The 16787-nt window shown below is 34.5% G+C and overlaps 1 protein-coding gene across 3 annotated transcripts in view; it reads right to left on the reverse strand.

Annotated features, from left to right (window-relative positions):
• LUZP2 (leucine zipper protein 2) overlaps positions 1-16787 on the reverse strand; it is a 428283-nt gene that overhangs the window by 224567 nt on the left and 186929 nt on the right. For 2 of the 3 annotated variants that reach the window (XM_033120637.1, XM_033120636.1), the window contains exons 2-3: positions 2788-2905; positions 760-830 (exon numbers count right to left, since the gene is read on the reverse strand). In XM_033120637.1, coding sequence (XP_032976528.1) covers positions 760-830; positions 2788-2905 — 189 coding nt within the window. The remainder of the gene's footprint in view (positions 1-759; positions 831-2787; positions 2906-16787) is intronic. The other variant, XM_033120638.1, reaches the window with a different exon arrangement.

The following is a 16787-nucleotide window of genomic DNA, read 5'->3' on the forward strand; positions in this document are numbered from 1 at the left end:
TAACATAACATAACATAACATAACATGACATAACATAGCATAACACCGGGTCTTATATTGCTGTTTGCTCCAAAGGACGCATTAGAGCTGGTGGTCCAGCTAGGTCTTAATTTCGGGGAAACATGGTATATAAAGCATCTAGCAAAGCCTGTAGTAAATGTATAATAAATACTAGCTTGTTTCTACCTTCAAATACCTTTCCTTTTCCTTTCAAAAGCAATTTCAAATCATATAGCTTCTATGCTGCATAGAAATCTATTTCACAATACACTTCCTTCAAAAATAAACAAACCACCACTAATCACATGTTCTAATTGTACTTATATTATTACTAAGATTACCCCATTCCTTACCTCCCCCGCCATTATCACCATGATTGAGTTTTGATACTATTGAAAATGGCCCACTGAGGTCAGTGTTATTGGATCTGTCTACTGATGGGCAGACTTATTGATGGATCCATCTTATTAAGATAATAGAGAAAAAGACTACAGATCCTGAAACACTGAAACTGTGATCTGCAGGCAAGTAGCCTTAGCATCACCATCACCAAGAACTTGTTAGTAATGCAAACTCTCAAGTCCCACCCTAGATTTACTGTGTAAGAATCTGCACTTGAACAAGATTCTCATACATTCACGTGTAAGATACATAAAAATGATGCATTTAGAATGAACTGATTTTTGTGAAGTTTCTGAATGCAGTTTGACACTATGGAAAAAAAGGAACGGAGAAAATAAAAGGGAAGCACAGTCTTACCTTTGTTTCTGACCTATTTCTAGAAGCTTCTGAACATCAGTTTTGGCAGATTTCTCATCATTTTTCAAAGACTGATAAGAGAAAAGGAGACAAGGAAGTCTTATTCAAGTGATACATCGAGGCTCACTTTATTTTTGTCTCCATGGCACAAGGTGTGACTACACTAATGCCCTGGAACAGGAACGTGCAAATGAAGCCATGATGGTCCTTGTGGTTCTAAGGATACACACAGGAAGTTATGGCACCAAGTAGTGCCTGTGCTACACAGTAGGTGAAAGGGAATGAGGTGAGTCTGGATCTGTAGATATCTCCCCAATTTTACAATGACTATAACATTACCTTAATTTTGTGAAAAGGTTAAGAGGATTTAATAAGATAAAAATGAAAACCTCCTTGCACAATGGCTTGCACAAAATAAACAAAAGGCATCTTAAAAATTGCAAGTACATTTAGTGGTAGGATTGTTACCCTTTCAAAAAATGTAACTCCATGAAATTGATTCAGTTTTATCAAGTAAGTTTCTAGACTGTAATTCGATGTCTTAACTTGGGCTACTGATACAGAGAAACTGAGTGTCCTGGGAATATTGTAAACACTGACCACAATGCTATGAGTATAGGCATTTCACCATATGCTTGAAATATTTTCAAAGTGCCAGGTGTTTCATGCCTCTGAGAAAGTATCTTGAATAGTCTTTGCTGCCTTGCATAACTGGTGAATTTCTACTTAATGGTAAGGTGCAACTCTGGTATCAGATTTCTATGGAAATCGATTTAGTCTCCTTTTCATCCTAGTTAGTGCTTCTCTAATGCTCTGCAAATAATTCCATCATAGCACTTTTATTCCTGCACCGTTATCCCGCTACCTATCTCTGTGTCCTATTGGGATGTGAGTGATTGTTTTTGCTCTTATTTTTATGTTCTCAAGATGTGATATAACTTCTGGAATAAAAGCTTGGTTGGGCATTAGGTTCAAATAGCAGCTCTGCTGCCTAACTGTGTTTTTGATAGTTTCCTAACCTTTCTCCAACTCTGTTTTCGAACCTATAAGATAAAACAAATATACCCATAGAACAGTCATCATGTGAAAGTTAAATAAGAAGTATAGAAAGAGTACCTAACACAAGACGTTGACCATGTTCCATAAGCTGTAGTTATTACTGATATCTTCATCATCATGGGAATAGAAAGCTAAGGACAGTGATGACTCCATATGGTTCAGAAACATGGTTCAGTGCAATAACTAATAGGCTCTGGAGCCAGAGTACTTGTTTTTAATATCTGGCTTCCCTTAATGTTCAAAAATAACTTATCTTCTCAAGGCATGATTCCTCATGTGTAACAAGAAAAATCACGTTAATTGTATCTACCTCATATATATGTTATGAAAATCAAATCCCATAAGACAGCCAAAGCTTTTAGTATGCAGTATGGACTCAATAAATACAATGTTTAAACCAAATATTAAAATATATTATCAGATATTTCAGAAAAATTTTCTAATCAGATAGATATCTTATCTTGGTTTTTGAGATTTCACTGAATGTTAAGACAGTTTTACAGATGACACTCTCCTTTCTAAGGCACTTACCCATTTTAGTAATGAGGTTTTATTAAAGAAATTCAGAACTGTCCTTTGTGGAATTTAAAATTCTTTTCTAGAGATCATTCCTGTGTTCATTTAACTCTGGGTCATAATTACTTTTCATTATTTCATAATATGAAAAACACAGGGGTCAAATTGATCTTAGAAGCTGTGAGAAACTGATGGCTTTGCCAAGCACATGATTTGATCATTCCTGAATTTGCAAACCACAGGTTCCCAGATGGCATTTCAAATGACATTTCCTTTCAAAGCTCATATAATAATAAATAATCACTTCAATGGTCCAGCCTAGAAAACTATACAAAACTGGTAAAAAAAAAAAAAAAAAATTAAAAAAAGGCAGGAGTCTTTACATGTTAATCCATTGAGACAAACCAGGTAACTCCTCATCCTTTGCTGCTGGGAAATTGGTTTCCATCTCACCTGGAGGTTGACTTTAATTCCATCAAGTTCTCTTGATGTCTTTGTCAGCTGACGGAGGATGGTGCTTCGCTCCTTAAAGACTTCTTTCAGCTGCTTTTCTAGCTCTTCGTAGTCCTGTCTAACACAGAAAGAAAAGGCATGAGCTCCCCACGCTTCCACTTGGCATCAGACGCTGTAGTCATAATCACAAGCCCTTGCACTTCCAGCAATATCTAGATTAATCGAAACCTTAACTATTAGGATGTTTTGTTCTTATTCTTTCATGGAAAAGGGAAAAACTGGAAAAGCAAACTGTTTTCTAATAAAGGTTTCATTTTGCACTGAGGGCTATCCAGGCTACAGAGAGCTTCCAGAAAAATACTGCACATCTTCTACATGTACGACATAGTTTATCAGGTACCTCTTCGAAAACAGATATTTTCATGACATCACCACAGCTGTTTCCAAGGTCCTTGAAGTTTTACAGCAAGAGATATGATTTGAACCAATGTATCTTGAAGCCATTAGTAGGTTCTGACTCATGAGAGTAGGGGGAAACTTGGGAGTAGAGCTGGAGCAGAATGTAGGGACCTTGTCTCACCCCTTATTTAGAGGGAAGGAAACCCATTGAAAAGGCACCCTTTCCAAACATGTCTCAGAGTATCTATTACTATTAAAGAGGTATTGGAAGAAACAAAATATCTATGAAAATCAGCCAATAAATACAGTAATCAGAGTGAAATTTGAACAGACTGTTAAAAATTACTATGAAAGACTTATTTATCTCAGTATCATACATATTTTTTTTCCATTTTCTCATATGATTTTTGAAAGAAGACAGGTATTGTAATTCTCGTTTTGCAAATATAAAAGAATTGCACTCAGAGAGATAAAGTTACTACCTAAGATCCTATTCAAGGAATGAATGATGGAGTAGTGTGTGTGTGTGTGTGTGTGTGTGTGTGTGTGTGTGTGTTTGTGTCTAAGGGGTGGGGGATGTAGACTAGGAAACACATAATTGCCAGTGTAGCCTAGAACTGTAACTGGCAGGAAAAGGTTAAAATGATTAATTGGAGCAAGCATATAGGACTATAGGAGAGTCGCTAATCCAGAGAAAATTTCCTGGAGAAAGTAATACAAAATATGTGAGGTGCTCTTTGAAAGATTAAGTAGATGCTAACTATATTAAAAGGAAAGCATATGTAAATACTAATGAAAATGAGCTTATTGAATTAAGAATAAAGTGCATAAATGTCAGACGGTTTAGAGTCCTAATTGGGTGGTGGGAGGCTTGCTTTTGAAATGATGTGGAAAGCATCAGCAAAATTCTGCAAGACTAGTAAGTGATGGTTAGGAATCTGTGCATTGTTTTTAAAAAAATAAGAGGAAGTAACTGAAGGATTTTAAATGGGGAGTGACACTGTTTGAATTATGTTTTGGAAATATTTTTCTGGCTAAAAACTGAGGAGTGAATTGGAGGAGGACAAAGGGAGGCTTTTAAGGAAGTTATCTTGGCAATAATCCAGGGAGAAGACTGAGGCTGCGTCAATTAGATTAGAAGCAGTGGAGACAGGGACGCTTGGATTGATTTCAGCAAAACATGCAAAATTACATCAATAATATATAATTAAAAAAATATTTTGTCTGTGTGTGTGTTATGGGGAAAGTGTGGGAGGCCGTTTGTTATTAACAAAGCCGTGTTTCTGGCTTTGGCAACTGTTGGACACAGCCCTTCACCGAGAGAAAAGTCATAGTATGAATCATTTTTTAATAACAGTTGGGTTGACAAGTTTAAATTAGAAATTTGTAGGAAAATGGCTCAAACTCTCTCATCTTTAGGTTCTTTATCTGTAAAATGCAATATTAGCACTGACCTCACCCAGATTGTTATGTGTTAAATGGAGCAACCTATGTAACGCTTTGGACCTATAATTCATTTTAAAATATGTAAAATTTATATTCCTGATAAACCTGATGTGTTTTCAGTAGCTTTGCCAAATTACAAAGGAACTGGGTCTATAAATGGCCTCAGGGATAGTAAATATGTGTCATCTACAATAGATTTCTAGTCCAATTCTTTGCTTTTTCTCATTTTTAAAATGTATGTCTCTAGCCCTCTTTATGTTATACTTGTTTGAAGGAAGTTGGAATGCCCCACTGCTAAGAATCTTAATATTTCTCCTTGGCCTTGAGATTTTCACTAATGAACAGTAATCAGCGAGTAATCAGACACTTATTAATGCCCCAGGTTTCCTTTCAGTCTCTCTAGCAAAGCCAAATAATGAATAGTAAGGCTCATTTTCATCTAATTTTAATTATACAACTTTATTTCATGCCCCAATTTGTTTCTCCTGAATGTGACAATAAACACATCTCCAAAATTATCTTAAGTGACCATAACATATCACAGTGTTAGATAACAGGCACTGACAGCGCATTTCACGCAAGATGGTGCTATATACATTTACTTGTCTAATCTTGAGAACAACTCTATGAGATAAGCACTAGCATTACTCCCATTTTACAGTTGAAGATATAGTCACAGGGATAGTAACTTCCAAGAACATATTTCTATTAAGGAAGTGGTACATCAGACAGCCTCCAGATTCTAGCATCTTAGCCATTACGCTATAAGAACATACTGACTTGGTGTGGAGTATATCATAATTAAATATTCGCTGTATCCACCACAGAACTTAGTGTAAAATACTTCTTCCTTCACAGTTACATAGATAATGTTTCTGTATTGGATTTATTTGCCATTTATTAGTTTCCATTAAACGAAATCATGAATAGACTTTCCTTTTTTATTATTTATAATCATCTTTTAATCCCATTATCATAATTAGCCTTCAAATAATTTCATGAGGAAAGGAGAATCAATTTAAATCCTTCTATTTTCTGGTAAATACACTAAAATCCATGGAGAGGATACAATTTATCAGGATAATATAGCCATAAATGTGAATTAATAGTGCCTCTCCAAATGCTATCATTTAAGGTCCTTATAAAAGGGGAAACCAGGTATTTTGTAGTAAGATTAGTGGAAGCATTGGTTAGCATTTTATCAGATTTTCTTGCATTTACAAATGTGCATATTCATCTTCCAATACATGTCATTACTTTCCATATATATATGTATGTTTGTACACACACAAACACACAGACACACACACACACACACACACACACACACACATTTATATGTAGACTAGGAAACAGATAATTGCAAGTGTAGCCTAGAACTGTAACTGGCAGGGATACAATTCAACCCACAATGGTTATTTAATCTATTGATTTTATAGAAGCTCCTGTCCATATGGTTTTTAGTTCGTTGTAATTATATAAAACATATTTTTCAAATCTGTTATTGATATACAAATTTACCAACTCCCAATTTCATACATATATGGAATTGCTCCATTATAAAGCATGCCTTTGTTCAAATTTAACAAATACTACCAAAGAATTTTCCAAGTCAGTTGTAAAGCAGGACAGGTGAATTCCAATTATTTCACATTCTTATCAACACTAGGATTGTAATTAAAAAAACATATTTTTCAGTCACCCTAGTAGTTGTGTAATAGTATCTCAGTTTAGCTATAATTTGCATTTTACTGATGACTCATAAAGTGAGCACCTTAGAAAAGATATTTACATATTATCTTTTATAAAATACCTGTTCATGTCTCTTGCTTTTTTTCTATTGGTCTGTCCATTGCTTATAATTGATTCACACGTGATATTTTTACCATTTGCCACGTTGTGAAAGTAGGCAGAATAGAAATCTCCACATCATTCACTTGGTCACATGACACTCCAATGGAATGTCAGTGGACACAACATATCAAAGACTTTAAATGTCGTTTGTCTACTGTTGCTTAGCCTCTTGTTCTCCTGCTAATGGCTACGTGAAGAAATTCCCCCAGATAACTACTGCAACTTCAGGTTGCTACAGAAAGACAATATGTAGAACAAACCTGAATTTGATTCATACTCTGAAGCAGAAACTCCCCAATAACTCTTCAACCTGAGTTTGAAAAATAACGTTTGTTACAGTAAGTAAGCAAGTAGGTTTTTGGAGTAATTTGTAATGTAACAGTAGCACAGCAAAACCTTGTCTCATAAATGCATCCATTGAGATGATCACATACATTTTTCTTTTATAATATTTTATAATAGTAATGTGCTGAATTACATTGATTCATCTCACATGTGTGATTAATGATTGCATTAAATCAATCTCTCACTGAAGTCAATCTCTTTATTATGTATAATTCTTTTAGATTCAGTTTGATAATATTTTGTTTAGAAATTTTACATTTATTCCCACAGGAGAAATCAATTTCTAAATGTTCTTTCCCATCATATCCTTGTAAAGCTTGTATCTAGGGTTATACTTAGCCCATGAGAAAAATTGTGAAGTGTTCCCTCTTTTCTTATTATCTGAAAGATTTGTGGAAGTTTGGTAATATTTCTTCCTTCCCTGAGTGAGTAGAATTGACACATAAAATCATCTGGTCTTCAGTTTCCTTTGTGGGAAGGTATTTATTTGCAGATTCAAAGTTTTGAGATGTAACTATTCAGATACCTTAACTGTCTAGCACAGCATTTTGCTCTGAGGATGCTGGACTGTACCTGAGCCCTGCGCTCCTGGAAATTATCAATGGTTAACCAATCACCCTAAATTCTTATGTTTGGGGAAATGCCTTACCGCAAAGAATTATTTTTCCAATATAATTTAAATAAAACTCACAAATAACCCCTTTGTTTACCTATGACAAAGTGTGACATAAATCCACCAAATTTCCATTCTTTGTCTCACAAATGATTAGCTGAACTGTTTGTCCCCACTTACCAATCTGGACAAAATGACTACTAACTTCATCTCACCACGTTACTGTCAGGTTTCTCTTCTTCCCCAGGCCCTTGAAGGTCGCGCCATCTTGAGCTTACACTAAAATTGGGAGGTGAAGCAAGCCTTGCAACATGGGACACCACACTTCATCTCCCCAGCCTTAACAGTTCCTTCCAAGAATCAGCTGATGGTAAAGAAACATTTCCTGTTCCTCTATTCGATAACACCACCTGCTCACCCCACCCCCACACCCATTTCTTTCTAACCTTGTGTTACTTTTTTCTATAAGAGAAAGCCCTTTGTCTCTTCACTCTAAGGTGTTTAAAGATTTAATGGTTAACACATTAGGATTGCAATAGATTTTTTAAGAATTGATTTTCTTGAGTCCATATTGTTTTTATTTAACAGTACACTATGAGGTGCCTAATACATGTAGGTTGGCTGAATCAATTCTCACTTGTAGTTTGAGCTTGAATTCTTCCATCAGCCTGGAAGGCCTTTACCTACTCTCTTTGTTAATCTAGATACAAAAATGACCTCATCTCACTTCCTCCATGAAATGCCCTCCTAGAGCTGTATAGTACTTTCCTTTTCTGAATTTACATGTCATACATTCTGTCCACTTCTTAATTTTATAATTAATTGTTAGAGTTAGTATTTTTTTAAAAGCCTGATTGTACAGCAGCCTTTCTAGAATAATGAGTGCTTGGAACCATGTATCTCTTCCTTTTTCTTTTCTAATAATTATAATGTAATTTGATGTTTAAATTGTCCTTGATTGGGCCAGTGAAAGACTCTGCAAACTGGCTCTTGTGTCCTGTGATTATTCTTGGAAATCTCCCTTACTCTTTTGGCTCCTTTGATGTCCTGCCATAACTAACGTTTCTTGGTGTTTATTCTAAATATAGATATAATAAAATCAATGATGCTTATCATGGATAAGCCCTTTAATGTTTCAACTTCATTTTAATTGTTTTTTTTTTAATTTTTTGTTTTAAATTAAAAAATTCTACAAGAGTATGTCAAATGTCTCCAAATTTAAACCTCGTAAAATTCAAAGTCCTGGAGTAGTGTTGTGAGATCTCAAGAAGATTTGCTTTTCTTAAAAACAAAAATAGCACAACACAGAAATGGCTGAAATACAAACTTCTATTCAACCTATTTGCAACATTTCTGTCTATATCTAAAAAATTATTCATTATAACAGCCATAACTATAGTTTTTTGCTATTTATTCTTAAAAATAATATCTAATATTTATCATGTACAGGTTTACTCATATCGCAGACATTTTACATATGTCGTTAATTCTGATAATCATCCAGCAATGTAAGTTACATTATATCCATTTTACAAGCAAGAAAGCAGAGATTCCAAATAATCACTCCAAGGCAACAGATAGTAAATGATATAGGTAGTCTTCAACCCTGGATACCTTTGATGACAAAATATATTATGCAGTCTTACTGTAATACTCGTGAATGAACCAGTAAATATTTTCTTGGTTCCTCCTACATGTAGGAATCTTTGAAAAAAATATAAATTAGCCACACATTATCCTTAATCCAGTAGCGTGCAATATATAGGTAAAATAGAAAAGTCATTGAAATGAGGATAACATATGGTGAAATGTGACAGGAGTAAGACATTAGGAAAGATCAACTTCCTGTTAAACAATCATGGAAAATTTCATGGAAGAAAATATATTTGTGTTGAGCCTTGAATGATGCATAGGATTATTAAAAGCAGTAAAGGAAAATATATATTCTAAGCAAAGAGAGCAATATAAGTAATGACAATGCATTTGGGAAAGTGCTGGATGCATATAAACGACAAATAAACAAGCGATATAATCCTAATTGCATATAGGGCACTCATTGGACTCTTGGGAAAAACCTGAAGAAGTTGGTAAGATTCAAATGATCAAAACTCTTGAATGCCATGTTCAAGAGTTTTAAATGATTTCTGTGGGAAATTTGCTGGTCTGTGCATTACCAAGAACGACACTTAGGAATATATATAGTCAGATTTCCAACTCAAAAGCGTATCAAAAAGAAGAAATATTTAAATTATCCTCCCTCCATTTGTCAAAGCTCTTTCAAAGTGTAGGTTCTTATTTATTCATAGGTAAGGAGATTGAATAAGAGTGACTTTTATTTGGCTTGTCCAGGGTCTTAAATTGGTGACTACGGAGAGCTGTATCCTGAGGAACACATGCAATACCTACCTGCCCTCAGGAAATTCACGAGCACTATAAAGTTCCTGTGAATCTTGGCACAAAGACCATGGATGATAGTCCTATGAAGCATCTGTGTTATTAAAGCTGTTCTTTTCCTTTTCTTTGCATCAACCCAACAGTTAATGTGACTACTATGATATTGGCATAATATTTTTCTTTCAAGGTCTGCCAATGAGAAGCCCACTGGGGATGTGTGGCAGAATTGCTTCTGCGCTGCTATGTAAAGATATCTAGAAAAGCATCTTTTGGGGAAAGAGGCTCTCTCATACTAATAGAGTGAAAGATTGAAGTATTGCAAACACTTGGGCAAGATTATTTTAAATCGAAAATACACAACTCTTCTCCCACCAATCCTAAACCTGGAAATCTATTCACGGAAATAAAGCTCCAGCCCTTAAGAACATAAATTAAAAGCAAATATGTAGGGTGTGAAATGGGTTCTGGACCTACCAGGGCATCACTTCACAGATTATATAAATGCCTAACCACTGCACTGTACACATGAAACTAATATATTAAATGTCAACTACAATTATATATCTATTATATATCTCTATATATCTATATCTGTATATCTACATATCTATATGTAGATATAAACATATTATATTGGGGGTGCCAAAAAAGGTATACACATTTTAAGAGATGTTAACACTTTGGTCAGTATTGCTGAAGCAGTAGTTCGCCGTAATCAGAAGTGTCTGGATGGTAACCACTGTGAGCAGCTTTTGTAACTGCAGAAGTCAAACGTGACTTGTATTCATCTTTTGTTATCGGTATATATTGAGTATTACAATTTTAATAGAGTTTTTCTTTCTTAAAATGTGTATACTATTTTTGGCACCCTCTGTGTGTGTGTGTGGGTGTGTGTATGTATATATGTATATATACACATACATAACATATAATATATATACACATACATAACATATAATATATATTATATATAAAATATATAATATATATCACATCAAATAACCACATATCATTAAATGTTTAAGTACAGTTGGAGTTCTAGCTTGTCCTTATGTCCTTACAGGGTATGGAGCTATTTTATTTGACCCCCCCAATAAATATTAGCATTACTTCTTCATTCAAGCTGATTGAGCTCATCTATTGTGTTTTCTTATATTTTTTTTAAACCAGTTTTTGAGCCTATGCCTGAAAATCAGAAATGACTAAAACATAGTTTCAGCCTTCATGGAGTTCTTAGTTTAAAATATGATAGGCACAAATTTACAATTGCAATATGTGATACATTTATGCTAAAGACATTTACTAAGTTCGGTGGTAATGAGAGGGTGGGTTGTACTCTTAATGGATAATTGGAGTAGAAATCTTTTGTGATTGAGGAAATCCATAGCAGAAAAAGGATGGCTAGGCTACTTTGAATAAATAGCAGACCATTTCAGAAGGGTTTGCTATAATATTGGCATGGAATGTGAGACCATTAATCACAGAGAAAAATAGCCCTGCCAATACACGATTAACGTGTTAAGTTTTTATTAACTTCGTATATCCATACAGAAATACATTGTACTAGGAGCAAAGGAATCCATGGCTTTGCATTCTGTCTGAGGTCTGAAATGGATCTTTTGCTTCGTAATTCTGACTGATAGGAGTTATGTTGATTTTGCAAGCCTTAGTCTGAGTGATTTCACATCCTGCCATTCTGCAAATTGCATATAGTCAGATATTCTAATGTTAGAGAGGAGAAAGCTATAAGGCCTACATGATATTTCCGATTCTACAAAGGGAAAACTCCAAAGGCACTTTAAAATAATAAAATTACCACCTTTTATGTATATTAATATATTCCCTTCAGGACTTCATAGTGGTTCAGATATGTCACTCACCCCACTGTTTTTCACTCTCACTCTAGAACACACTGGCAGAGGCCTACTGAGATGTTAAATGAGTCTGATCCCAGAAAATGACAATCATAGTTAACTTGGGGGCAAAAGAAAGTCCTCTCACCAGAGGAGTGAATTTCTATTACTTCCCAAGGTGGGAATTTATAACGAGCAGATTGGATCCTGCCTCATGTTTACTTACTTCTCATGTTCTAAGGATCTGATAAACAAGCATGTGAGAGAAGCAGACACTATAGCAGCTATTGAATCCACAAGCTCTTCATATACTCCCTGCTGATGAAGGAAAGAACCATGAAATGCTCCCCTCAGTTCGTAGTTCCTCCCTTCTGACTGCTTTTGAGGCCCACAAATATAAATGTGGCTATACTTGCAAACATAATAAAGGTGAAACGGAAGATGTGCTCATTCCTATTTATGAATAATCAGCTGTACCAAATATTTACGATTTAGTGGGAACACATCAGCAAAGGACACTTCTATCTAGAGTTTTCCTAATGATTACTGAAAGTTTTGAAATAAAATTCCTCAATTATAACTTGAGATAAAGCATAATTCGTACTAAATATGATGAGGTGTGTGATAACTAAAAAATGTAGATATGATTGCAAAAAATATGTTTATCTCTCTCTTCAGCTTCATCTTCCTGATAGTTTCCTTCCATATATTACATACTCTAGTTAAAATATATTTTGTTCCATTTCCTGAATATTTTGTACTCATTTATAACTCTGTGTCTTTTGTACATGTATTCTCTTCTTCTGGAATGATGTTTAGACCCACTGTAACCAGGTAAAGTCTTCTTTTATACTTCCATGATGTGCTATATATATATATATCGTTGGTTGCCTAACCATTAGCCATTTCCTTCTCTCTTTTCTTACTGGCGGAACCTGACCACTCTCCCTCTTTGTATATGTGCAAGTGTCACACATACAATTTCTCAGCCTCCACTGCATAAGAGATAGCTGTGTCATGTGATAGAGCTAGATGATGAGATATAGGAAGAAATCTCCTGGCTCTTTAGGAACTTTTTTTTTCCCTATAACAAATAGAAATAAAAAAAGAAAAGAAAAAGAAAAGATTTTGCTGCCCTGACAATCTTTTGCTTCCCTTTCCCCTTCCTACTTCTAGAGATGTGACAATCATTTTGGAAACAGGATGCACCATTCTCAAAGATAGAAGAGAAGCTAGCTTCCCGGCGATGGGTAATTTGAAGTACAAAAACAGCTTGGCTACTTCATGACATATTTGGGCTGTGATATCAGCTCTGGAAGCTGCAACATGCAGAGTTTTTGCTATGTGATGTTATTAAATGATTTTTATTTGTAAGTCTCCGTCAAGCTTTCAGGAATTACATTTTAATTCACCCTAATCATAACAAAGAATATCATCTAGAGCAGTCTCATTCATTATGTGTTTGAGCTCTAGAAGTATTAGGGTTGTCTGGCAACTTGATAGAAATGCAAATTATTGAATCCGTTCAGTTTCTGAATCAGAATCTCCCGTGGGGTAGAACCTAGAAATATGTTTTAACAAGCTTTCTAGATGATTATTATAGGCCTATAAGGAGGAGGACCATTATAGGCTGTCAAGAATTAATATTCATCTTAACAATAGCTTTAAGTGAATCTCATGCATGGTTTTATTATGTCAATTGCCTGAATATTCCTGAGTACCTGATTTGTAACAAGTTTTGTATCAGGCCACTAACGTTTTCAAAAGATGGTATGCACAAAGGTGTAATATAAGACAGAGTTGGGGTTTTTTTTGTGTTTTTTTGTTTTGTTTTGTTTTGTTTTTTAATAAAGGTGATGATGATCACTTCACTATTTCTCTTAACTTTCCTCTCCTCCCCATCTATCCTCATCATTTTCTACCTGCTTAATGACAGAAACTCAATGTCTCCTCCTTATTTTAGCCTATCACTAATAGCTTTCCAAGATACTCACTCATCTGGTCATACTGCTTCTTAAAGAAATGTACTTTTACCATTTAGGACCATGCAGAAGCTGACTACAAACTTCTTTTCATGCTTGTCTATTCTAATTCTCTTCTAATAACATGCTGTTAACACAAATGTTAACATGCTATACATTTTTTTCTATACTATGAAGACATGCTCTTCATCTCTTTGATATTTTATTCTGATTCTGAAATACTCTTGCCTTCTTTTAGTTTCTGTGTAACTGTAAACTCTTTGTAAAATATTACCAACCATGTCCCAACTCAGGTAAAACTGATTTATTGCTATTATTTCCTGTTATCATACAACATAGTGTATCTTCATTACAGTACTTACCACATTGCAGCATAAGAGTCTTTGTAGAGTTGGTTTCTGATTATAAACACAATACATACTTATTTTAGAGAATGTATATTCTTCAAAAAATATGAAAGGTAATCATAAATACCAGCTGTAATATTTTATTGTATATAAAACAGCAACATTCAAAATTATAATAAATATTGGTGTTTTTAAGACCTGGCAAATAATACTCAGAGAGCTTATTAAAAATACACAGAACTGCATGAGACTTTTTATGGGAGAGGTGTCAAGATCCCTGTTTCTGATTACTTTCATAAGAGACAATCTAAAAGCAGAATTACATTATCAAACAGTATAATCTTAAAAATAAATGATTCAGGCATAAATTTCCATAAAATATTTTACTAACTTGTATACTTACCATCTTTGTCTGAACATGTCTCTTATAGGTTTTGTGATTCTTATCAGACATCTAGAGTTATTATTCTTAAAATAGATATAGTTTCCTAGAACTGTCGAAACAAATTACCACAAACTGAGAGGTTGAAAAATTGATTCTCTCACAGTTGTGAAGGCCGGGAGTCTAAAATCAGAGTAGACAAAAGGGCTCCAGAGAACAATCCTTTCTTTCCTTTATCCAGCTTCTGCTGGCTTTAGGGGTTCCTTAGTTTGGGGCTACATGGTTTTAATCTCTGCCTCCATCTTCACATGACCTTCTTCCCTGTGCGTTTGAGTCTGAAACATCCCCCTTTACTCTTAAAAATACAATTGTCATTGGATTTAGAACCCACCCTAAATCCAGGATGATCCTTAAGTAAATCTCTCAAGAGCTAGTTTTGCAAATGAATTCATATTCAGAGGTTCTGTACGTTAAAATATTGACATATCTTTTTAGTGCCACCATTTAACCTACTATAGATAGATAGATGATAGATGATAGATAGATAGATAGACAGACAGACAGACAGACAGACAGACAGATAGATAGATAGATAGATAGATAGATAGACAGATAGACGATAGATTTAAAAATTGCAAGTGATTCACACAAAGAGACAAAACAATGGTCTCCTTTTAATCTGTACTTCTGGTTCCTAATATAGCTAAGTATTAGGCACTTGTCATTTTTCTTAAATAAATCAACAATTCATGAACTTTGAATATTTTTTATTGCTGTGTTCACAGTGTTTTTTAAATTATTTGTTATAAGAAAAAAGTCACTTTTATTTTTCTGATGACTAAACAAAACACTATATTACATCATATTTTTATTCTCCCTCTTGTTCTCTTATTCAAGTATGTAGGATGTTTACGTACATTTTTGTAAAACATGAGATACAAGCTAAAAATAGAAGATTAAAGAAGCAACATGTGAGTAGAGGTACTCTATTACACTCACTCTGGTATATTTAAAACATCCATATGATGAAAGATCTGTGGAAGACTAAGAAAGAGCTATTATTGGGTGGATGTATAACAATGTGTTTTAACTTTGCATTGCACTCCCTGCATCTCAAGCCCATAAACAGTTTACCAACAGAAGTTGAATTGAGCCAAAACTAAACTGCCTGCGTTTCAAGGCCACATTTGCAATTCAAAAGGCATCTGTGAGAAATGAAGAAATGTGGGAGGAAGATAGGAAATGTGATTCTAAGGGAAATTAATCAATTTTGAAAATAGATTTAAATCATTATAAAACTCAAAAGTTTAAATTGTTTATCTAACAACATTAGACAACCAATAAGCTCTTCTGTGTTTTCTGTCTGATATTTTTAAGAATGGTGGTCCTGCATAGTATATTTCATACAGGGGTTAGACTAAAATATCACACACACACACACATACACACACACACACACACACACACACACACACACACACACACAGCTCTGGTTTTACAGACTCATATTAATACAAGTTCTGCCACTGACTAGTTAGTTGTGTGAATTTGGCTGATTCATTAATATCTTAGAGCCTCATTTTCATATTTGAAAAGTGTAGATATTATCATCTATCTTGAAGGACTGTTTAATATTTTTGTAAAAGATGACAGATGAGGAAAGAAAATGAAAAAGATGTTTGATTTTTTTTCCTTTTCTTCTTTGTTTCCTTCTTTCTTTCTTTTTTTTAATTTTTAGCAAAATGCGTTAACTGTTTGGATGTGTAAAGAAGGGCCCAGGGTACAGTGTTAAACAAACAAATGGCTTATTTTTACATTTTAAAAAATCCAAAAAAAGAAGGGAAAGTTTTGCTGAAGGAATTACTAGGGTAGAGAGCCAAGAAGAAGGAATAATAAGTGAACAAATATGAGAGAGAGAGAAATTATTCAGCAAATGTTGGGAAGCTGGGAACTAAGGAAAAGAAACTTGGGACGTGGAAAACACCTACTAGTAGGTTGACACGGAGACTCTGAAAAATAAGACTGGCTTCTAACATGTTAAATGTTGCATTGGTTTTCAGCTGTGCCTGGTGCCTCAGTCCACCATTACCCAAATTTTCCGAATTCCTTTCATGTTAGTTGTATTTTGTGAGGTATTACTTGAAAATAGGGCTGCCTTCTACTTTAGAGTCACTACGTGGGAGATAAAAGAAATGACAGAAGCAGAGAGAAGAGAGAGAAGCATGCAGTGTTTAGTGAAAACAAGGAATCTTAGCAAACACTCTTAGAAAAGATGGGAGACCTCAAGGATCCTGGTGTTGCTAAAAGGAATGACACTGGATTTTTCTCTGCCCATGAGATGGAAGAGAGGCACTTTCTTTCTTTTTCTTTCTTTCTTTTTTTTAA

Source organism: Rhinolophus ferrumequinum, chromosome 11 (genome assembly GCF_004115265.2).
Source record: "Rhinolophus ferrumequinum isolate MPI-CBG mRhiFer1 chromosome 11, mRhiFer1_v1.p, whole genome shotgun sequence".
NCBI classification, from domain to species: domain Eukaryota; kingdom Metazoa; phylum Chordata; class Mammalia; order Chiroptera; family Rhinolophidae; genus Rhinolophus; species Rhinolophus ferrumequinum.